The 24,892-nt window shown below is 28.3% G+C and overlaps 1 protein-coding gene across 5 annotated transcripts in view; it reads right to left on the reverse strand.

The window, feature by feature from the left end:
• Window positions 1-24,892, reverse strand: part of LOC126742520 (RNA-binding protein Musashi homolog Rbp6) — a 660,776-nt gene that overhangs the window by 223,692 nt on the left and 412,192 nt on the right. For all 5 annotated transcript variants that reach the window (XM_050449167.1, XM_050449168.1, XM_050449169.1 and 2 more), the window contains one exon: window positions 18,075-18,167. In XM_050449167.1, coding sequence (XP_050305124.1) covers window positions 18,075-18,167 — 93 coding nt within the window. The remainder of the gene's footprint in view (window positions 1-18,074; window positions 18,168-24,892) is intronic.

Raw genomic sequence — 24,892 nt, forward strand, 5'->3', positions numbered from 1 at the left:
ACGAATGTAAATTTTTGTAATTAGTCATTGTAAGGTCTTTTCTGTGTAGTTTTTTTTTATTTATTGAGATTTTTAGTAGTTTTTCAGTGTTAATGAATCATTATCTGTAATAAGCATTTTTTATTAGAATCTCACAAAATTCTATTAGTACGGGCTTTAAAAGAAAACTGCATTAGGTACATTTTAGTTATGCATCTGTGTAAGCTAAATATTATGTTGACGAGACATCTTGAAAATTTTCTCCAGTTCTATACTTTATAAAGTAAACTAAATATTTAGTGAAAAATACAAAAAGTTATAAAAAGTTAATTTAATGCCGTCATACGTCATTTTTGATGCAAGTCACACTAATAGAAAGTCAGCTGTGCTTATTGACAGTTCCAATTCTTAAGCAGACTTTACATAACAATAATTTGGATTGCTACATGTTAACCTTCTCTGCAATCCTGTTATTTTCAATAACAAAATTTGTTTTATCTCTTAAATATTTAATATTTATAGTTAAAAGTTCTTTAGTTGACATATCTGCAGTAGTAATGTATTTTAAGGAATTCAATTTTTTAACAGCTTTTTCTCTCAAAAAATGATGTTTTACATTATATATTTACATTTTCATAAAGTTAAGAAAAATCTATACACACTTCTGCTATATGTGAACCAATATGTGTATTAAGCAATTTTTATTAAAACCTCACTAAATATTAATAATTAGGTGTTTCTAAATAAAACTGTATTAAGTACATTTTAGTTATGCATCAATGTACGCTAGTCATTTTGATTTTTTGTAAACAATAGTAAAGTCATTTTTATAGTTAAAATATTTTTTTTTATATAAATTTAATTTATATACGGAGTGTCTACAAAGTGAGTGTACAATGCTTAATCACAAATTGTTTGGCCAAAAACAGCATGATTTAGCCAACTTGCTATACCAAAGTTACTTCGTTTGGTCGCTAGAGGATGCCAAAGTTTTAAAATATAATGGTTTTTTATAGGTAACGTCTAAATACGTTATTAGATCTTTAAAAACATTGGGATGGAAATAACTATATAAATTGACCTTAATTCGTTAAACTGCGGTTGAATTGTAATGCTTATGTGGCCCAAGTCCAGTGCCCAACTGCGTAAACATCATTTTTAGTTTTAAATCTTAATTGATTTTTAATTTTTTGACCTTACCTTTACCTTGCCGTCATTTTAAAGCGTTATTATAATTTTTATATTAGTTTTTTAATAATTCTTTTTTAATATTAAATTATTGTATAGAGATAATAAGGTTTTTTAGATTTAAAAGATAAAAACTTATTAGGTAAAAAATTACCCTGAAGCCAAATTGGGTCATTCTTAACTAGGGGTTCTTTTGCAAATATTGTTCACTCTAATGTCTTAAACAACCCCCTTAAGTTTAACACCAACTTTTTTAAACACCCAGTACATTAGATGAAAAATTTGATGAAAATTCATAATTGGTTAAAAGCATTGAGAGTCATTTTAAATTTATTCCAGGCATTTTATGTAATTTATTTACGGCACACTAGAATCATGATTTAATTTTTAGTTTTCTTAAAGACCTTTAATACATATGTAATTTAAAAATTACTAATTTTTTAGATATTTTTTTAAAGTATTTAAAGCAATCTTAAAAGTATCTCAAATAACAAAAACGATTGCCTGGAATATGAATATAAATTAGCATATGAATTCAGAATTTCTAAATAATTAATAATTTCATTAAGGGCATTTAAAGCTATATGAAACTTATCCAGATAGTCAATGAAACTGCCTGGAATAATTTTTTTCATGCATCTTTTTGCATATGTTTAAAGCCTTGCTATGCTTAAAGGTATGTTTAAAGTTCTAATATCGCTTTAAGTTTTACATATTTTTTTTTAAATTATTTCAGATATTTAGAACAATTTTTAATGTATTCCGGATACTCTCAAGGCAGTTTCAATTATGATTTATTTTACTGAAACCCTTTAATTTTTTTAGTACGTTTAAGATCACAAAAGTTATTCTTTTCCAGGCATCTATTTCTCTGGGTTATTCAAACCCTACAGTTCTATCTTTACATTCCAAAGCCATTTATTATATTTTTTTTGTAGTCAGTCTCAATCTCACCATAAACTTCTTTATATTATATGTTTTATTTAAAAGAACCAATTATTTCTGAAGATCATTTGCATTACAGTATCATCTGCATATCTGATATCGTTGATATGTATTCCGTTCACTTTAATACATATAGGATTATCTAAAACCGACTCAAAAAACCCCCTTTCGAATAACACACTTGTAAATATATCTACCCGGAATAAATTCGCTTCTTTTTACATTTAATTGCAGATATTTAAGTCAATTTCTTAAACGATTCCCATATGATTTTAAACTTTTAAAGCTATTTTAAATGTATTCCAGGCATTGCTTTGAAGCAGTTCAATCCACGATTTATTTTATTTACGGATACTTGCCGTCTGTTTTCAGCCAATATAGATTCTTTGAGACATTTCAGAGAGCATTGTTATATTTATTTTGCTTTAGATATTTGACAAATATTTAATTCGTTTGTTTTTAAAATGGTACTTTTGGTAGGTATTACCTGTAAATATTGCTAACTAAATAAACTATGAGCCGACCAAAAAAATCATTTTTTATCATCGATAATCTGTGAAAAATTCTTCTTTTTGTCATATCTCTATACTCTTTAGGCCTCAATCAAGTACAGAAAAAGGTGCCTGATAGGATTACTTCCAGTGCTCTAAACTCCATCGAGTGTCGGAAAATGGGGGACGACTGTAGGTCAAATCGATATCGTAGCCCAGGGAGCGGCTAAACTAAATAATAACCGTTTGTAAAACATTTATTTTGAGCACCTGCATGCCAAAGTACATGTCTGATCTCTCCTCATCATCTCGAGTGACTCTAATAATTCCCAACTGATAAAATTTTCTTTTCTTTAGGGTCTTTCATTTTATAGTAGTATAGAAATTATGACAAAGTCTTACCACTAACCAAAACTCTTTATGAAACTCTAAACAAGTGGTTTTGTACGAACTCAATTCAAAACTCTATAACTTCATAAGGAATTAAATCTGTTTTAATTAATTAAATAAGAATGTTTCAGAATGATGCATAACTTAATTTGTTAACATATAGCAATTTTTACTAATTTGATTTGTTCGTAAAAATTAATTTATGTGGTATGATGTATTGAAGCATATCAAGCACTTAACTGATTTGAGGGCTTTAAGATGAAATAATTACTTAAACACAATTATATTCCAAATTTTACTTCTAAATAGAGCAGAGCTAGTAAGAGCGGCTAAAAGAGTAAGAGAATAAAGCCAATAATCTTATAGGTTGTTTTTTGGCTGTATATTTTGCAAATAGACAAAACAACAGTGGCAGCTAAGGAAATTATGGAAACTTAAGTAGGAACTTAATTAAAAAATGGTCTAGCTAACCAAATAGAGTTGCAAATAAATCTAAGAAGTCCAAGGTATGTGGCTAAAAATTCACTAAATGATTCTATTATGGAACACAATTATGGAATCATTAGTACACTGTTATGGGACCATTAGTAAAACTAAAATCACTACCCAGTGTTTGTTATCCATTATACCTAATCAAGCCATGGTTTTGTGACTCATAAGAAATTTACTAAAGCTAAATTTCTATCATTTTGAGTTAAGGGGGAAGAAGATGGCAGATTGTTTAAAATTAAGACAACAAAAGGATAACACTGAGGAAATTGTACCATCCCAGTCATTCTTATAAAATAATATTTAATAAATGGCTTTAGGTTTCAAGGACCGAAGAATAGCGTTCCAAAAACCTAAAAGAACGAAAATAAAAATAGCTTAAAATAAAATAATTTTTAATGCTTGAAAGACGCGAAATCATATTCTAAACAATGAAAATGATAAAAAAAACTGTAATTGACATTAAATAGCATGGTAAGTATCTAAAATAAGATAAATCATAATTTCAACATGTCTTAATGAAGGGCTGGAATAAATTCAAAAAAAAAATCAGGCAATCCGATAGACCGAGATAAATAATTCTATTTATTATTTATTTAAAGCAGTTGTATTTACTGTTTGAAGTACTTCTAAAATGATTTTAGATGACAAGAAAATACTGCAAAATTAATAAACCTTAGTGTCTAACATATGTAAGTATTAATTGGCTCAAAAATTTAAGGATAAATAATAATTAGTGTAACGTGAAAAAAAAACCAAATGCCTGGAATAAATTAAAAAATAATTCCAGAAGCCTGAAACATATAAAAAAAATTAAATAAAATAATTTAAAAAAAAATCATTTGAAATACATTAAAAATGGTTCTAATATATTAAATTATTTTGAAACCCTGGACTACTTAAGAAATTGCTTATTGAAAGAAATAACTCAAGATGCAGTGAATAAAGTAAAAAAAAAGTATATACAACATTAACATTGGCAAAACTATTGTTAATTAAAGTTTTTGGTAAATCCTACATTAATTGTTTACCTAACAGAAAATAGGAATATTACCACCCAGAGCCAAATCATTAACTCCGAATCAATTAGGGTAAAATAATATTTACGATAATCTAGTGGTTAATATCGAATTATTCAATCAGTAATAAAAATAATCAATAATAAATAAAAAATTGTGAATCATTTAGCTTTTTACAAAAGTCGGTTTGTGGAATGAAAACAGCAAACAACGAAGCAAATTTTAAATAAGCGGATCTATAACGAATATTAAGACTTTTGTCACATTAGGCCAAAATAAAATACTAACCTGAAAAGAAATATGTTTTTAACATAAGCTGCCCAGGAATTTGAAAGGCACATAAATTATTTTCCTTATTTTCTTAAAAAATTTTTTTTTGCTTTATTAGGCTTGAGGCAAAATAACAAAAATATTTACTGGGTGCATAATGTAAGAAATTTTATTCGAAATTATGAGCTTTCTTAATTTTATATTGAAAAAGTAGGAAAAACAACTTGTTTTTCCAATTAACTTACATTTTACATTTTAAGAAAGGTTAAATAAATTACCTTATTAAGGCAATATTACACAGTCAAAAACCATATTTATCATCATAAGGTATTTTATCAAAATAAATCGGCTTTGCTCGTCAAGCAGTCAACGAAGGGGATTTTTAACAAAATAACCCCTTAAAGAAACGGAATTTCCTCTCAAGAAATAACTCAAAATTAAAGAGAATAAATTATCTATAAAAGAACGTCTTATTTATTACATAATTCCCCTGCGAGGAAAGAAAATTAATTTTAAATTTTTATTTTGTGCTTACTTTAGGCATAATTTCCATATTTAAACATATACACGATTATAGCCGACGATAAAATAACATAATTTTTTATGGCCCCAAGGACTATTTTTACATTGTGGATTTAGCTTTATTAGCTATAAAAGACCAGTATTAAAAAAAGCTTAATCACGCTTAGATGACGTTTCTGATAACAAAGGTTTATTTTTACTCGCGCTTAAAAAGTGAGAGTCATACCCGGTTAGATTATGCGTAGATTACACATCAGTAAGTTTTAATTTTTTTTTCAAATATTTATGTAGATAAGAAAAAGTAAAGTTCTCGATTAAAAACATAAATTATTCATATGTGGTATGGCAAATTATAGACTAATGACTAAAAAAAAACATTTTTGTATTGTTTTTTTTGGATCGATATTTAATCTTAGGAAATGTAATAAAAAAGAGTAAAGCCAAATATTTATAATTAAAGCAGTTCCTTGCGCACTTAACTATTAAGTATAATAAATTACAGCTGAAGTGACTTAAAAATTTAACCTCTGCTAATAAGTTATAGTTTAAAAGTGGAGCAAGTTCAAAAAATATGTATTTTATTATAAAGTGATTTACTTTGACTAAATTAAAGAGACTTCAAATTTAAAAGTAAGTTTAAAACCTTTTAACTAGTTTTGACTTGAATATTGAATATTGTAACTTAGTGTTTTACATGTCAATTATGGCATATAAAAATAGAAAACACATATGAACAGAACCACCAATTTAACGAATAATAACTAAAACTCCTAACGACATCAAAGAAGATACTATTGATCTAGGTTCAGAAGTTTCAAATCATATTAATATACGAATGAAGAAAACGCTTAAAGAAAGAAGATCTATAGTCTATGATCTCCTTTATAAATTAAATTATAAATATTACTGGTGTTCTATTAAATTATTTTATTTTTAAGGTAGTTTATGGTCTATGATGTTTTACTGAATAAAAAAAAAGTGCTTTTTATTTGTTATGTTAGTCGCCTCAGTATTTTATTGTGTGTTTTGTCTTTTTTGGATGTTGTTATTATTTTATTTGTACTTAAAGCTATTTTCTTTAAAAACCAATTAAATGTATTATTTTAAAAATTGGCACGGGATTTACGTATCTATTTTTTAAACTCGATTACTACACTTCAAATCATTGATAAAATTTTTCTAAAAAATTACTGTTTTTTGTCCATATTATTCAATCTAATAACGCTGTTTTTATACTAAATATTTATATATAGAAATATATTAAACTTAAATAAATAGTATTATTTAATTTAACATTTAATATATATTTCCTGCAGAAACATTGTTTTTCATGAACACTGTTCTTACCCTTATTTATGAAAAATCCCTCACAAACCATTGGTAAAAATTAATTTTTTTCTTTGTAGGTCAAAAAATGCCCCTTGATGCATAAAACATATTTGCAAATTAAAAAAAATCTAAATTGTTAGTAAAATTATTAAAAAAAACTCCCATTTCATTAAACCCATTTTATAAAAGTTTTAAGATAGTATACAATATACCATACTCAAAGGTTTAACTTGTATAAAATAATATAAACTAAAAAAAACTTAAAGATATCATTAAATTCCTCAACGAATATCACGCGGACATTTTATCCGATATTTATCGTTGAAGTTTAACCAGAAATGTAGACCTGATGTAATCCGAATATAAACCATTATTTAACTATCGTGTATTGCTTGAGATAACTCGAAGTATATCGAAGTATAATTAAATTGCTTAAACATCATATAATTATTTTGTTACGTCTTTTAGTCAGATATAAGAGCAAAACCTTAAAAAATCTTTCAAATGTATATTTTAAGAGTCCTATATAGAAAGTATCATGAATGTATCAAAGACTCTATAAAAAAGTATGAAATTGCCAGTATAATTATAGATAAACCCTAATTTATTATAATTTATCTCTGATGTAAACGTAAAACCCTGTTTTGACAGATCTATTACCCTACTTTGACTGGTATACTTCCAAGACATTATTAATTGTTTTTTTTATAATATCGTCAACTAAAAAATTGTTCCTTAAATGTATTTTAGCAATTAAATTTTAAATAGCATAAGTACTTTTATAAAGCAAATTAAGGTTTTTGTTTATACCTTTTTATTTCAAAAACTACTTTCTTCAGAAAATTGTAGGGCCCTGATAAAGTTAGCTTTTTGCGGGTCATTTGTTCAGTCAGACATTTTATTTGTCAACATGATTTTAGCGTATTTTATTGAACAAACTTACTATTATTACCAGTATTAGCCGAGAACAATACACATTTTTGTAGATCTAAAGAAAGATAACATAAAATGAGTATAACTTAATTAAGTGAAAATTAATAATAATTTATTGATTTGCATTTAAATTAATTTAATTTACATAAAGCTTTATAATTTGACATAAAAAAGGTTAAAATCTCAGCACAAAAAAACACTCAATACTTATTAAGCGCTTTTTTTATAATAGTGTTTGGATCGATAAAGATTTCTGTAAATCCATCTAATCTAGCCAAAGAGAACATGAAATGGGTTGAATTCTACGCATAAACTTCGCAGCCCCAAGTCACTTTCAGTTTCAATTCGGAGGCTTTAATTAACTACGCAATAAAATAAGGGAAGTTTTGGGTTAGTGGGATCGAAATGTATTAGTTTACTATGAAGGGAAACTACGCTTACTTGGCCCTTTATCCAGTCCGAAAGTGGGTAATTTTCTGTATATGGATGTCTTTAGAAGGGCTGTAAAACTCTTATTTTAAAATGAATTTCACTGGTTTAACTAGGGTGGTTTGAGCCAGTTTATGCTCGCTTTTTCCCACATTTGTAGTATTTTAGGGTAAATAAAAGTAGCCCCCCATCATGAAAAATAGGTGAATTTTAATAAAGCGCGGGTTATTTCCTTCTTGGCGATATTTTTGTTTATTGCGGGACGGCAGATTGAATTTATTACGTCGTTTTCCCCTTTCATGTCGGAGGGTAAACGTGCAAAAAAGTAAATCCTCCGGCACTCGAAGAACTGCTGCGTTTTCCAGGAAGAAATGGTGAATATTTTACATAAAATCTCGGGGATTTTCTGGTTGTTTTTTTTTACGCGAGAGACACGTTTTTACCAGTGTTTTGTTAAAATGCAGGGAGTTCGTTTAGTTTATGAACTGAGGGCATATCTTTGTGTGAATAATTCGTGTGGAATATTTTAAAATAAAATCCAGAGGCCGAAAGATGAGGCGGATTTTAATAATTTTAAAGAGAGTCGAGTTTATTTTTGATTAACCTAGTTAGAGATTAGATCTTATCTAAGGGCTTTAAAATACCGATAAATTATTTATCGTCATTAAGAGAATAAGCACACAAGTTCTTAGTCACTTTGTTGCCTAATCTGTATAGGATTTTTTGAAAAGATTTCTTGGAATATATCTGAATTAAAATTTAAGTATACGAAATACGTTAAATTAAAATTTGAATACCGGAAAGAAAATTATGGAATTTCCAGAAAAGTACCACCATAGTGATCCCCGTAGCACAATTCAAATAATTCATTTAAGGTATATGCTTTTACAAGTTCTGCATTTAAAGAATGCACTATCTAAAAAAATTTACTGTATTAATAAGATGCTTCTGTAAATAAGCCAATGTTTGATTTTAATTTTCCAACAAGTAAATGAGCACATTTACTTGGGTCTTTTTCTTTAAGATTACTAACCCAGTTTTCTGATCAAAGAAACACAATTGAAAATTAAATTAATCATCAATTTTCTTTATATATTTATTTACTACATTCGACTTTCTTTTTTTTAACATGATATTCAGAAACATAGAAGTGGTTTAAGTGTCCGCCTTTAAGCATACTTGCATTAATTTTTTTATGTTTTTAAAAAACCTAGAGATAAAAATAAATTTAAATAAAGACATTTATGCAATACATTTTAATTTTTTCCCTTATTCGTGACACTACAAAAGATATCTGTTTCTCGTTTTTTTGTAACTAAGTCATATTACGATATAAGGCAGCCGTGGCATCGATATATTCCGGTAAAGCCTATTTCACAGTATTTTTTTTAGAATTATCTGAAGAAATTTACAGTTATTTACGAATTTATATACAAATACCAAATATCTTCCCAAAAAAGCATGAAGGAAAAAATAAAATAATAAAAAAACCTACTTTCAACATAACCCTAAAAACCAATCAACTAATGCTGTGACTTTAACTCCATTTTCTAATATTAAAAATTACATTTTGGCTTACAATACCGATTATGGCTGAGCAATTAGTCAATAAATCTTCGTTGGCCGTAAAACCTGCAAGTAATAAGTGTATTAAGGAAGGCACGGGCATAAATATCGGCACTTAATGCTTTTTAATGGTGCCAGTGCAGGGCTTCAATATTGATAACGGATGGTTTATGGCCCATCTTATGGCCTCTTTTTATATTTATGGTCTAATTATAGGCAGGTCGATTAATTGCCGCGGCTGTAATATTTCGAAACAATAATTAGGAAAGCGCATGTTTTTGGGATATAAATTTTATTAGGGGTTTATGTAGCGAAGAAATAACTTGATGTACATTTATGGATCTAGATCTATTGTATGTACATATATGGAACATCATTATGTTATAATTGTATACAGGGTGACCCATCGAAAACAGTCCAGCAAGGTTTGTGTTTTTTAGTTTTTAGAGGTTTTTGATTTACAAAACAAAACCGCTTACACCCGTTGATTTTTATTTTAGAAACAGGACTTTTTTTGTTTAAATTTGTAACCCCACAACTTGAACTCCTTAGCGGAGGCGACATTCACCCTTATTTTTTAAATATGAAATTCAATTTTCTTTACAATAGCGCTTTGTTTTTTAAATTTGAGCTGCGCATCGCCAAGCAATGGAATTCGACACATTTTATTGGATATTTTAGGTGTGTGAGTGAAAAATTGCTTCTAAACTATTAAAAATCAAACAACAATCCGACTTTACCTTCAATAAAAAGGTTGATGTGACTTAGTTATTTCTGTGCTTTTCTTTTGATTCGATAAAAATGGTTTATTAATGGATAACCAGAGCCGTTTACAATTTTATGAAATAATGTCCGAACTAATTTTAAATAATTCCAACTATCTTTTAAATGTTTGCTTCTCAGACGAATGTTCATTTTTTCTCAATGGCACTGTCAATCGGCATAATTGACGGTACTGGTCCGACACAAATCCAATGATCTACCATGAGTTTCATACTCAACACCTTCGAAAATCAAACGTTTGGGTGAGTATTTTTGGTAATCATATAATTGGACCATTTTTCTTATCGGAAAATTTAAATAGAGATATGCATTACCACTACGGCAGTTTCTGAATGAAATGTTGCTTGGTTGATGGATTGGGAGAAGGGGTGCTATCGAATGGCCCGCGAGATTACCCGATTTATCTCCTCCTGATTTCTTTTTGTATGAACATCTCAAATCGAAGATTTATGCCACCCAACCTGAATCCTTAAAAGATTTACGGAGCCGCATCATTCAGGAATGCTAACAAATAACACCCAATATTCTTCATAATGTCCAGGAACACTTTCAACAATAACTGTAGTATTGTATGTAGGTAACCGGCGGACATTTTCAACATTCGATAAGATAATGCGTAAGTACTAATCAATAAAATTAAATTAGATTTCTCTGAAACATGCAGCCCAAATTTAAAACACAAAGCGCCTTCCCATTTAAAAAATAAGGGTGCCCTCGCTAAGAGGTTGAAGTTGTGGAGTTAAAAAATTAAATGAAAAATCATTTTTCTAAAATAAAAAATCCACGGGTGCGATCGTTTTTGTTTTCTAAATCAAGAAACTCTAAAAACTAACGCTAAAAGTATTAAACAATGGAATTGTTTTAAAATTTTTGAGAAGCTGTCAACTGCGAAAACTCAAGTTTCAAACTTGGCAGTTGTAACTAGAATAAAAAGACCTTTAAAATAAGCTCATCACTTGACCCCTACTCCTATTTAAGATGTTAAGGGGTTGAAAGTATTAAAAAAAATGGTCAACCATAAAATCAAAAATCGACGGATCCAAGCATATTTTAAATTTTTTAAGTCCTTTCTCCAGGATTGCAATGTTGTATAAGTAAAACAGGTACTATAAATAATTATAGTTTTTAGTTAAAAAAAAAAAAAATTTCGCCCAAGCCTAGTAACTGTTTATACTTGGTGTAAACGGTTTTCTCATTGAGAAGTTGTTCGTTTTTGACAAAATAAAGCATTTATATTTGTATAGAGATTTTTTAATAACAAAAAAAATCTTGACTATTTTTAACACCAATTACAGTTTTTTTTGTACAAAATTAAAGTCCTATACAAAAATCATAAAATCTTTGAAATAAAAACTTTCCGCACAAAACGCAAAGTTATTTTAGATAATGGGTTCAACCTTGAATATTGACCGTATTTACTTTGCACATAAAAACGTCAATCGTAAGCCTGATTTTCCAGCAGATTAGTGCTGAAATGTAAGTAAACAAATCCCTTTTTGCCGGCCGTCCTCTATTTCAACAAAGCCCCAGGGTGCGTCTGCTTGCCAATACACTATAACCCCATTTTTGCGTGATGTCTTCCCTTTTTAGGGGGGCAATAAAGACGTTTCGGGGTGATGCGGAAGATTTGTTGAGCTTTCGCCAGAATATAGGGGTCAAACGTCTTTGTCAATCCTGGATATTGGATGGAGCTGAAACGATTTTATTAATCCTTGAAAAAAAAATCGGTAACGTAATAATTGAAATTGTTACTTGGTTAGGAACGTTTATTTTTCAAGGAAACTCACAATTTTCAAAAGGTTAACTCGCTTTGGTAAAGTTTCCATAAGTAGTTTCCTTTTCGGGTTAAAGTTGTGAGGTATTATTTCCGGAAAATTATGGTCTTAATCATAAAGATAAAAGTTCCCGGGGGGTAATTTCGTTTATTTATTGAGCGCTAAACCGTTTAGGCAAAAAGTTACTTTCGTAAAGATTAGAGAAATAGTTCTGGCGTGGATGCGGTATTAGTGGTGAGTTTATGGGGATTTTCGGGGGGTACTGGATCGAGCTCGCCAATAAATTGAATTTTATGGAAGTGCATCCGCGATTTTGCTTTGTTGACTGCTTTTCATATCCGTTAGTGAATACCAGCGGTCATATTGACGATATACTTTTATAGTTTAATATTATAGAGCAGTTCCTTCGGCTTTTTTAAATATATATTTTTTTTAATTTGAGCATAAAGTCTATTTTGAATCATATGACAATGTTATGAGAATAATTTAAAAAATAATGCAGTAAACTATACTTTTAGGAGTTTTATGTCAATTTTTAAGAATTGGCCAAATGTGGATCCTTTAAAAGACTTTTTAGTAAAAAAAAATATTTTTTTTAATTTTGTACCTCTGGCTGTAGATAGATCTTATATCAGAGATAAAAAAATTGGCTTATAATCAGACCCAATGAAACATTAAGGATATCAATTAAAAAAAAATTAAACTAACAAAATTAAAAAGAAAATATAAAACTTCTTGGGATACCTTTAAGCGTGGATATTTCTAATTTATTTTTATTTTGCTCTTACTATATTTATGGCTAAATTCAATAAATAACATAAGTTAAAACGGAATTTTAGTAGAAAAACAAAATTTCTGAAAATTGGGTATTTTTGACCCATTGGTAAATTTTTCGGGTACATCCAAGCATGGAAAGTTAAATATTATTTTTACATAATTGTATGTGGCTAGATTTTATCTCATAAATTTGCGAATTACTGATATAACAATGACATAAGATTTTATCTGAAAGAGGCAAAAGCCCTCCAAATATCATTCACAAATCAATTAAAGAGGAGTGGAGACAAATATCCACTCAGTAACACTGCAAATGTGATTTCAGTAACTGGGAATTTAACACTCTTAATTATTGCAGTCAGTGTCCGCAGACTAGTCCACCAACTCAACAAAGTCCTATAAATACTAAGATATAAAGTAACGAAATTCTGGACAACACTCCAGGAATACTCTTTTTTGTTAGGAACATACTTTTATTGACAATGTCAAAACTTATTAACATATCTCGCTTTGACTATCATTTAATTGTTTCTAAGGTAAAAATTGACTAAATATTTAAAACTGAATAATATGTCATGAAACAACTTAAAAATGTTTGGAATTTTCTTCATTGTTTTTGTCGATGGAAAACAATAATTTTAAGAGAATATTGACAGTTTTCTGTTCAGTTGTAGAAAATTTAGAATATAAAGATTTTCAATAATATAACTGAGATAACCCAAATTGGAGTCAAATATTAAATTAAACTTAAGAAGAAGCCTAAATAAACCTTCTAATCAACTTTAACTTAAAAATATGAATAAAATAGTATAAAAATTATAAAACTAATTAATGTACTTACATTTTCATAATAATACATCCTATCAAAATCTTTGGAAAAGTTGGCGTAGATCACATCTAGCTAATATCGACTGTCCGAGGTACAAAACAGAGATTGCTCTGACTCTAGGAGATTTGAGACAATAAATTTATTTAATTTTTCTAATTTCTTAAATAAATTTATTGTCTCAAAATAATTCATATTTTAATTTCTCAATTACACTTAAACTAGTTTGAAAATATTAAAATTTTTGAGACTGGTCTATACCCAAACAACACACGATTGTTAAATAAACGTTGATTTTTGGTTTACACCAGATGTAAATTTTTTGTTAAATTTCAACTGTAAATCTCGAATAAAGCATCCGCATGATATGGAATGGTATCATGTATTCAAGTTTAACAAGAAGTTTTATTACATGTTAGTAATATAAAATTACTATTTCATAAAAGTTTAAGTATGGAAAATTGTATACTATTTAAGGACATTTACATGATGCGTTTAATGAAATGAGATTTGATTTTTAAATAACTTTACTACTAATGTAAATATTTTTTTTAAATTTGCAGATGTGTTTTATAAGTCAAGAGGCGTCTTTCGATCATTTATCGTAAGCATTCATTTAAAAACTATATTTTTGAATTTCGATAAGAAAAGTGGTCTAGATTCAAAAAAACTATTTTTTTTTCAAAATTTATTGACTTATCTTAATAAAACTAAATTTCCACTTATTTATGATAAAAAATGGCACAACGTCTAATTTCCACAGGGATACGGCTTGCTTTCGAGAAATAAAAATGGTTTTTTTTTTTACGTTTTACTCTAAATTTATTATATCCTATCATATATATCATATATATGTAATTAATAAATATTTAATAAAAAACGTATTATTAGATTGCATATTATATACAAAAAACGGCGATTTTTTAAAAGAATTTCTTACTGGCAATTGTTTGGGGTGGGTGGGGGATAAGGGTTCTATTAATAATAAACAATGTCTTTGCAGAAAATATATATTTTATAGTTAATTCATTAACACTGTTTATTTAAATTTGATATAAATTTATATATAAATATTGAGTATTTTTAGAACAGCATTATTAGATTGTATAATATGGTCGAAAAACTGTGATTTTTTAGGAAAATTTCATCAAATATTCAAAGTGTAATCGAGTAATAATAATTAAAGTAATCGAGTTTAAAAACTAGATATGTAAATCCTCTGTCAATTTTTAAAATGCTAACATTTTCTCGCCCTTTTTAAACAGACGCGTATATGATATACGCATATATTCTATACTTTAATAGATATATCTTGACCATGTACGGTCGTCGATACTAAAGAATCGGTTACTATACGATAATAATATATGATGTTTTGCTTGGACAATTATCCCACTTACTCTTAATTTGTTTAAATATAAAAATTGTACATTTTATAATGTTTATTTCCACAGTGATTTTAAATTCCTTTCTTTCTCTTAAGGATACTTATTATTATATGTTCCTTACAGTAGTTTAAACGACATTTAAGCAATTGGAATAAAAAGAACTTATCATGTCCTTGTTGCCTCTAGTTATCTGATAATTCCTCAGAAGCTGCCAATTTTTACTTTTGCTACAAGCATTATAATAGTCAGTCGCTTCTACTTTAGTGTAAAAAATATAGCAAGTCATATGAAGTTTCCAATTTTTTAAAGACAATTTAAGATCCAAAAAAAATCGTATTCAGCAGAAACCCAAAAATGTCACGGTTTTGAACAACAAAACGTCCGATTTAAACTTCGTGTAACGTCGAAATTTTAAAAGGACGGAAACATGCCCCGTTAGGAATAAAAATTCAGCATATTGAACTCATGGGAAAACGCGTAAACATAAAAACTGCCCTTAAACTTCCATCGGGCCAAACTTTACAGTAAAACTTTGTTACGCCCGCCAGTATGAGAAGTCATGTATAACTTTGAAATATTTATACGAAACTCCCGGCCGCGTTTGGTCGCCGTTTTGTTTTAAATTATTAGACTTTTCCAAAATTCGGGTTATTAGTGTCACAAATCCCGATTATTTAAGCTTTATTAATAAACGAATTATTGTTTAAATACAAGCCCACAAAAAATTCATTAGGGAAATTTAGTTTGAACCAACATACATGTTGACCAGGACTCATAATAAATTGTAGAAAATTAATTTCATATTGAAACTATAATAGGTGACGTTATAAAATGTGTTCCCGATGGTACTTACTTCGCTTTTAAAAGTAAATTAAGCGGAACAAAAACCGATTTTTAATATAAAACTCCCGAAGTACTTTACCTTTTTGAACTTCCTCAGTTCGTAGCGCGAACCAAAATTCAAGTCTGGCCGTTTTCGAGAATTTAATCACCGAAGTCTGTGCGCTAAAAGCCTTTTGCAGCCGGAAAGTATCGGGCCAGGAAAACTTAGGGCCCTTGTGTCTAAAGGCCTAAATCACTCGGAAAGAAAATGGAGTGAGCCAAGCGATTTTAATTAGTTTTGAAATAGAGGGCCAATAAAGTCGACGCACGAATATGCTTGCTAAGAAACTTTTATTTGGGCCGGAGGGGGGGAGGGGTGAAGAAAATTGTTTCGTAACTTTTGGTTAATTTACTTTAACTGGAAGCAATCTTGTACTTGCGTTTTTTAATATCCTTCAAAAGTATGTTTCAATTTAGCATATACAAAATTGAAACGCTGTACTCTGAAATAGTGCAATTTGCATAATTTAAATAGATATTATATACTATAGATACTTATAATGATCAATAAAATAACATTTTCTCTTATTTGAAGGGATCAAATTATAAATGGAACTTCTTATGCATAATTTAAATGGATACAATACTATTTTTTGCCAAAACAGCAAATATTTTTTTTTAACTGACGTTTGTTATTTATGAAACATATTTATCTAATCCTTTGTTATTTTTGCATTACAATAAGCATGAACGATAATATACTTAAGGAATTACATCATTATAGCATTCAGTCAATATCAATAAACAAATATCGAAGTCATATGTATCATAGTCAACTTATTCTTATTACAATTATTATGAACATATGTTATGGTCAATAAACAATTATTCAGTCGTTACTTGTTTATTGCAAGTTCTAGGATAACATCCGTACCTTATCTACAGTAAGGGTTCTTACGAAATTATTGCTGAACTTAAGATTTACTGTTGTTTTTTTTTTTATTTGGATGCATAATTTTAATGCATATGATTCCCTGTTACTTATTTTTTTTAAAATAAAGTAGGCATTTTTAAGTGCCGATTAACATTTTAAAAGCACCAATTAAGGAAAACAGATTTTGAGCCAAGTTTCCAAATTTACTAGCCAATTGTTTGTTACAAAAGCCATAAATCCTACTTATGCAATTTTTTAAAAAAAATTCTAATTAAAACTTTAGTTAAATGAAATCATTAATGATTCTTTTTGCAGTATTCTCGTACAGCTCACAGCAACCGAGAACTTTTTTATACAATAAAAAACCAGCATTATTAATGTTATAAATTTAAAAATTTTTCATTATAGCAGCATAAAAGCTACACCACCGAAAAAAAAAACGAAAAACCTTAACCCGCTCATAGCCGGAACATAATAAAAACCTCCCTTTTGTTCCGCAGGATTTAGTTCTATAGGACGACCTCTAGCTTCCGCAGTAGATAATTAAAACCTGAAACAAGGCGAGACCCACTTAGGTACGCGATGAAACAATGCAAACTAGCGGTTGTGAAGATGGGCCTCTCAAAACGGGCCTCTTAGAGGGACAGTAAGAGTTCCACTTCAAGTTCGCACGTGACGTGGCATCTGTCGCGAACAAAGGACCTCTGCCACTTCACTTTCTCCAGACCCACTCTCTTTCAAATTCGCTGATAGACGGAAAAGCCGGGCTTGCATCCAATTATTTTTCAATCTGGTGTGCCATTGTGCCTACATCAGCCAATCTGGATATCTGTACGGAAATTATTAAGCTCGAGTTGTTTCGGTACGTTAATTGGACGGGAAAATGAATCTCTGATATATTTCCTTAGGCGGGGCACCCGAAAGGATTAATAATTATCTCTTAATATACCGGGAACTTATTAAATTCGTTAGGCGAAAACAGCTCAGGGGTAGTTTAAAATAAATATCAAATTTGCGCCACGTTATTATATCCGGTAACTGAAATATGACCAGAAGAGTGTTTATCCAAATTGTAGCAAGCAGAGTCTTATAAAAAGAATAACTAAAAAAGCCATATTTTCAAAGATATTCATATATTTAAAAACAAGAAGTAAAAGACAATCGTACCCATTTAAGTTATGCATTTAATTTAATTTTTATGCAGAAAAAATGTACTTACCGGTCCAAATTGTTCGAAGTAGCTCTTGACATCTTCCAGAGTAGTGGGGGCTGATAGGCCACCCACGAATATCTTTTTCGTTCTGGTAACCATCTGTAATAAATGAAATAAATATGTAATTAAGGTCAATAAATAAGTAATGAATTTCCAAATATGTAGTGTAAGCATCTTATAGATGCTACAAATGACATACTCTTGAATTATTTTTATATGGCTATTCAATTAACATTTGTGTCTTAAACAACTTCCAGTACTAGCTTAGAAGCAGGATACTACCTCTAGTAAATACCTATTTGTTCAACTATTTGAAAGTAATGAAAAGAATAATCTTAATTGCTTGAAAAAAAAATGACGTCGTTTAACTTGAGAACATATAAGTGGTCAAAATTATTTCAAAATATAACAAAAAATGGCAGAACAGTTCGGAGGTTCCGCTAACATGACGCCCCGTTATATATTTCCATCCTTGTTTCGCACATAACAAAAGAAGAACAGTGAGGTACCCTATGGACAGTTGACGGGTGCTAACTGTTAATTAAGGCCATCGATAGTTTATAATATTGTTTTAGAGAATAATTAAAAAGTTGTACTTTAAGTAATTGGTATTTCTGGTAAGGCCTTGTACTTATTATATATTTGTATGTATAAGAATCGGTAAAATACCCTTAATTTTCCGTTATTCTTTTCTTGGATAATGTAGGGTTATTTTCCTTCTCACTACCATTCGTACCTTCTGATAGCAGCAGGCAATGAAACAAATAATAAATTGTTCCCGAGATATAATCGTAATTTATGTTTAGTGACACACCTTGTATAAATCACTTTCTTGGGATGTCCGGAATTATCTATTATATTAAATATGTCTATGTTATAAAGAAAAACTCTTAATAATAAAAAAATTAATTATTTTTCAAACAAACCGAATAAGCAAAAAATAAAAGGCAACGTAAGCAATCTAAAAAGACATTTACTTAAGGGTATATTACCCATACGATGACAAACTGATATCGGTTAAGGTCGGAAAAGCGAAAAACATTTTCAATAGCTCGTTACAAGTTCACATACTTAGAAAATCGTATAAAATTCCCGAAAAACTGTACTCGAGCTCTTCAGAAAAGTAATTCGAGGGCAATAAAGGAGGGCCATAATAAACATTATTAGAAAAAGATAGAGAGCGAGAGAGAGAGAGAGATACGTTTGGAGGAGAGAAAGCCACGTTTGTGCCGGGAAGAGCGTATTTATTATTGAATAAGTGCGCGATGAAAAGAAATACATCCGTAATGAAATAAAAATGCTGAAGGGATGAGGCGAGCGGGCAAATGTGATTTACACAAATGGCACCCTGGAAAATAGAGGAGATTGAAACAAAATTCGGGAAAAGGTTCGGGAAACTGTTTTTCTTTTCTGACGTATTTGCCCCGAGGAGTTTCAGGGTTTTTTTTTTTACTTGGAACCTTAATATATTAAAATATATTATCTAAAAACCAATCTATTGTATTTGTTCTTCTCAATTTTTTCTAATACATACACACACACGCGAAAAAAAACAACAAATGATCCTTTGAAAAAATGTGTTATCGCCACACATGGCCTGCCCGGCAGAAATTAAAAAAAGGGACAAACAAAAGGGTGGAAAACAAAAGGAAATCGTTTTTGGGCTCCCACGCAAAAATGGAGTAGATGAGAGAATAGGAAAGCTCACAATTCTTGCTTATGAAATCGAGAGATTCATTAAAAGACTTAGGGGAAGTGATTTGTTTTTTTTCTGTTATACTGCGTAGTCAATAGAATAAAAATAACATTTTTAAAATAAATGCTGGATTTGATTGCATTCTCGCTTCAGAAATGACATGATTTAGAGACGGTTTTAATTATGTATATTACTAATTTTATTCTCATATTTAGCGACACTTTTGAATTTTACATGTTTAATACTTTATAGAAGCCCTATTATTTAATATAATTTAGAATAAATATTATGACATGAACATGACGCATGTTTTTTTATTTAATTAATTGGGTCTATTTAAATCAGACCATATTTGGCAATTTGTATTAAACGTTTTTTTTGCGATGTTAAGGCGGGACTCGAATTACAACATATTTAAAGAACTATTAAAAAAAAATTAGGGCATAACTTAAAAGGACACGATGCATGTTTTTTTATTTAATTGAGTTCATTTATATCGTACCAGATTTGGGAATATATATTAAATATTTTGTTGTGTTGTAAGGGCTAGACTAGATCAACAAAGTTGCAGAATAGAAATAATATAAATAAATATTAAACATAAAATAAAAAAAAATTAACAGGAAAATTAAAATACATTTATTGAATTATAAAAAAAAATGAACTTCCAATGCATAACTTAAATGGGCATGATGCATGTCTATTTAATCATGACGATTTTGATTTTAAAATACCTCTGGATAAGGTTTTGGCAAAAGAAAATATGATTTTCATATTGATTAGAATTGGAAGAGCTTTTTGGGTTTCAGATTACCCGATCTAAGGCTTCTTGAGTACTGTTTTTAAAACGACGTATACATATAGCATCTTGTTTACGTAATTATTTAATGAAATTTATAGTCAATTCAGTTACCTAGACTTCTAGAATGCAGCCTGGAATATTGCTTCTATGATTATTGTATTTTTGAAGTATTTAAGTAAATGTTTCTTAAGAATATTGTATTTCTTAATATATTTTTAAAATGTTTAAGCTATAGATATATTGAATAAATAGGAGAGTTATTTGTTGAATATGCTGTGTAGTTAATGGTATAAAGTCAAGACTTTAGAAATATATCCTTGATTTCAATATTATATTTTGTTAACTAATAAGTAGCATTTGCTGTTGTTGAAAGCAATTTAACACAATAACTAAAACAGTTTTTGGAATAAGCTTGTCAAAAATAATAAAAATGTATGGTCAGTAGAATGTTCATAAACTAGTCAAATATTAAAAATGTATTGTAAAAATGTGTTCTTTGAAAAAGTTCAATTATTTTGAACATTTTTATATTTTTGTTTATACTTAAAATTTGTAAGTTACTGGGTTATATTCTGTACAAATGATATATCTTTCTCTTTTTGTTATAAAGTTCTTAAGTATAAAATTTCTAGCATTGAAAGCACTAAAGCAATCATAATTTTAGCGATAAGAGCGTCTTAATTTTTAAGTGAATGAAATTTTTTGAAAAAACAGTTTTTTTTATTATTTCTCTTTAATTATTATTGAGAACATATATATGATTTAAAAGTAGTATTCAAAAAATCTATTTTACTGGACATTTTAAAATTTAAAAGAAAATCTGCAAATTTCCAGAAAGAAATGCCAGAAAAAAAGAAAATTTTGGTTTTATATATTAAAAAAATTTAATTTTTAAGCATCTATATTTTTCTTCTTAATGCTTATTTTTTTTAAATTTACCTATTAAAAAGTATATCTCTTGTGTCTTTATAGAGCTGCTATGGAAATATTTTATAAATATGTAATTATAAAAAGCTATTTAAAGAGCATGAATAAAACTCAAAATAAAAACAAAAACCATAATCAAAAAATCAATATTTACGGAAACAACCATAATTTTAAAATTAAAAATTTTATTTTTTTATTAACAGGTATAAAAGTTTAAAATTTTTTTTATTTGGTTGAACTTCTTTAGTTTTTTTAATAAGATAACAGGAAAAAAAGGACTAGTTTATGATCTTAAAAACGTACCGCACGACAAGACATGCATATCCCAATTTCTATCGCTTAAGTCGACTTTTTCCGTCAAAAAACAATTTTGTTCTAAATCCCATTGCCTGTATTTTTTTATTCAATGGATTTTCGATTTTCGACCGAAATGAATTCAAACTAACGTCTATCAAAGCCAACTCTGATAAAAGAGTGACCGCCAATCAATGTCGCTTGATTGGCTCTACAAAAAGGAAGGAAAAAATACTACGTGCCGGACTCGCTTGATTTTTTATTTATGTTTTTTTTTGTAAATTTATTTCGAAATTTTTATTACAGACATCAATCTAGAGCTTTAAAGTAGTAATTTAAAAGAAAAAAGTGTTACTTTTTTTTAAGTATATAAAAATATTTCATTTATAAATGTATTTTTTGAGAAAATTACGTAAATAATGGTATTTAGTAATTGGGGATCTTAACTATGTTCTATAGGCTTAGTTGTTTCTAAGACATGTTATTTAATCTTTTTAATACTTTTTTGATATAAAAATTACTGTTTTATAGGGTCATTACGGTGGATGAATGCTTTATTGGGGATCAAACAAATTAATAATTTAATTATAATCCAGCATACAATCAACAAATTATGATCATGTATTGGTAAATTTAAAGAAGAATTTGATATTTTATTTCCAAGGGGAACTGTATATTATCCTAGTTTAGCCACATCTCACATATAGTAGTAAGTTATTAGCTAAAAAAAAAAATTAAAATAAAACGGATGTTATTACTCTGTCAATTTTTATCATGATAGATTGTTATAACTATAACTAGTTTTAATGTATTTTAATTAGTCTTATACATATGTACATATATGTCTATTATCGATTATAAATCTTTTAGCTGTAAGTACTTTTTTTAGCTATATATTTTTTTATTTAATAGTTTCTCGTTATTTAATTTTATTATTTTTTATTTTTTATTCTACACTACTCTCACTAACAAAAATAGTTTTTTATGGGCTTTGATTAATTCATCGCCTTCCTTTTGTTTAAGTTTTGTTTTTTATTTGAATAAAGTTTAGAAATTTATTGTTATTATTATTATTATTATTATTATTAAATATAAATGAAAACATTTTTTATTTATTCGTACAAATAGTTCAATTAAAAATGTTTTAAACATTAAATATTTATTATTATCACTATTTTTTTGAAATATATTTCTACCTAATTGAAATAAATATAACATAATATGAACTTTAGGAAATTTTTGCAAATATTTTTTTAAAATGTTTGCATATTGTTTAATTAAAAAATGATTTTCATTATTGTATGTTTGCAAATATATTTTGTATTTTTTTGTTTCTTATAGGTCAAGTACATAAATAAATATAAAAAGATAAACTGTTTTTTCCTATATAAAAAATATAATCTTAGATTAAGTTGATAGTAAGTAATTGAGTTATAAGGTAAATTTATTTTAAAATTTTTTGTAGTACAAAAAAGGTAATTTCTGGTTTTAAAATTATAAGGAAAAATGTATTATAATAAAATTAAACGTTACTACGATACCTTAGACTAAGACGCTAATATATATGAGGAGCTTTCATGTAAAGACGCACATGTACAATCAGAGAACAAAAGCATTTACAAAACATCTATTTAAAAATTTCAAAATAATACTTTTAATAAGATTACAATTTATATTATAAAAAGTCAGAAAAGAAATGAACAATCGCCATTTTAATTTTGCACGTTCTCAATTTATTAACAAACCAGTGTATTTGTGGACATAAAAAATTTTCATAAAACAGGTCATTAAAATGTTGCATTTGAACATTTGCAACTTTTTCTATCTTTCTGTACTATTTAACCTTGGTTAAGATGCGTTTTACTTAGTTTTTGTATCCAATTCCCTTCGAAGACAATCTCATAATAATCTTTCAGAGGGATGTGGGCAGTGAGTAATTAAATATATTTTCAAATACTCAAAAAATATTTTTCTAAATTTTAGTTTAGAATATATCAGTTTCTTCTGCTACTAAACATATAATATATTTGTAAAAATTTAAAAAAACATTGGCTTAAAAACAAAACATTGAATATAGAAAGGTATAGAAATTTGAGAAAACACCTACGTGCCTGTCACTGTCTCTTTTTGGGACACGTAGAAGGATTGGTCGTCTCGCTCGCACTCGTGTGACTGAATTTAAACGTTTATTTCTAAATTTAATAATATTAGACACAGTGCGGTTAAAATGTTCAATGGGGAAAAAAATGCGCGCCATTTAATAATTTCCCATAATTTAGGAAAAAACTGACACACGCGTTCTTATAATTGAGTGAATATATTTTTTTTAATTAATTTTTAAGGCCAAATATTGCTTAACAAAATTTTCGACGTAATAGGCATAAGTTGTCCTTATCGCATGCGATGATTTAAAAAAGCCCAAAATTGGCTGATGATTTATTTGTTTTTTTTTCTTGTGGGATGACGTGTAACAGTTTTATGGGTAATGCGACCGCGGTTATCCATTTTTTTTTAATAAATGACATGTAGTTAATCAATTGAATGCTGTTTCATTTCTTCCAGGCAGTTGATGTTGGTGGTTAAAGAATTAAAAAAAGACGAAGATTTTTGACTTGCAAGTAATTAACACCTAATGATTTAATTAATGGGAAAAAGGAAGAATCTCTTTATAAAGCATTCTAGACAGTCTTGGTAGCGAGAAAAATTCGTTTTTCAGGTAGTTCATTCCGTCCTTTCTCAATGCATTTAAAAATTATTCTTTTCACCTTATTTTGGTCCCGTTCTTATTTCCTTTGACGTGAAGTCATCGAAACCTTTTTTTTTTATTGGGAACAATGTCAATGACACACCACGCAGATGTAATGAAGAACATCGCATCCGTATAATTACGTGAATATGTAATAATAATTTGAAAAGCCTATTTCTGCAAAAAATGCACTACTTATGTCGTAATAGGCCCAATTAAAAGCCCAAAACATGATGATGATTTATTTGTTTTTTTTCCTTATTGAATGACGTGTAATTTATGGAAAACACGGCAGCGAATATCTTTTTTTTTTTTAACAAATGACGTGTGGACAAAATAATAAATGTGGCAACGCGGTC

This window comes from Anthonomus grandis, chromosome 11, assembly GCF_022605725.1.
Source record: "Anthonomus grandis grandis chromosome 11, icAntGran1.3, whole genome shotgun sequence".
In the NCBI taxonomy this organism is placed as follows: domain Eukaryota; kingdom Metazoa; phylum Arthropoda; class Insecta; order Coleoptera; family Curculionidae; genus Anthonomus; species Anthonomus grandis.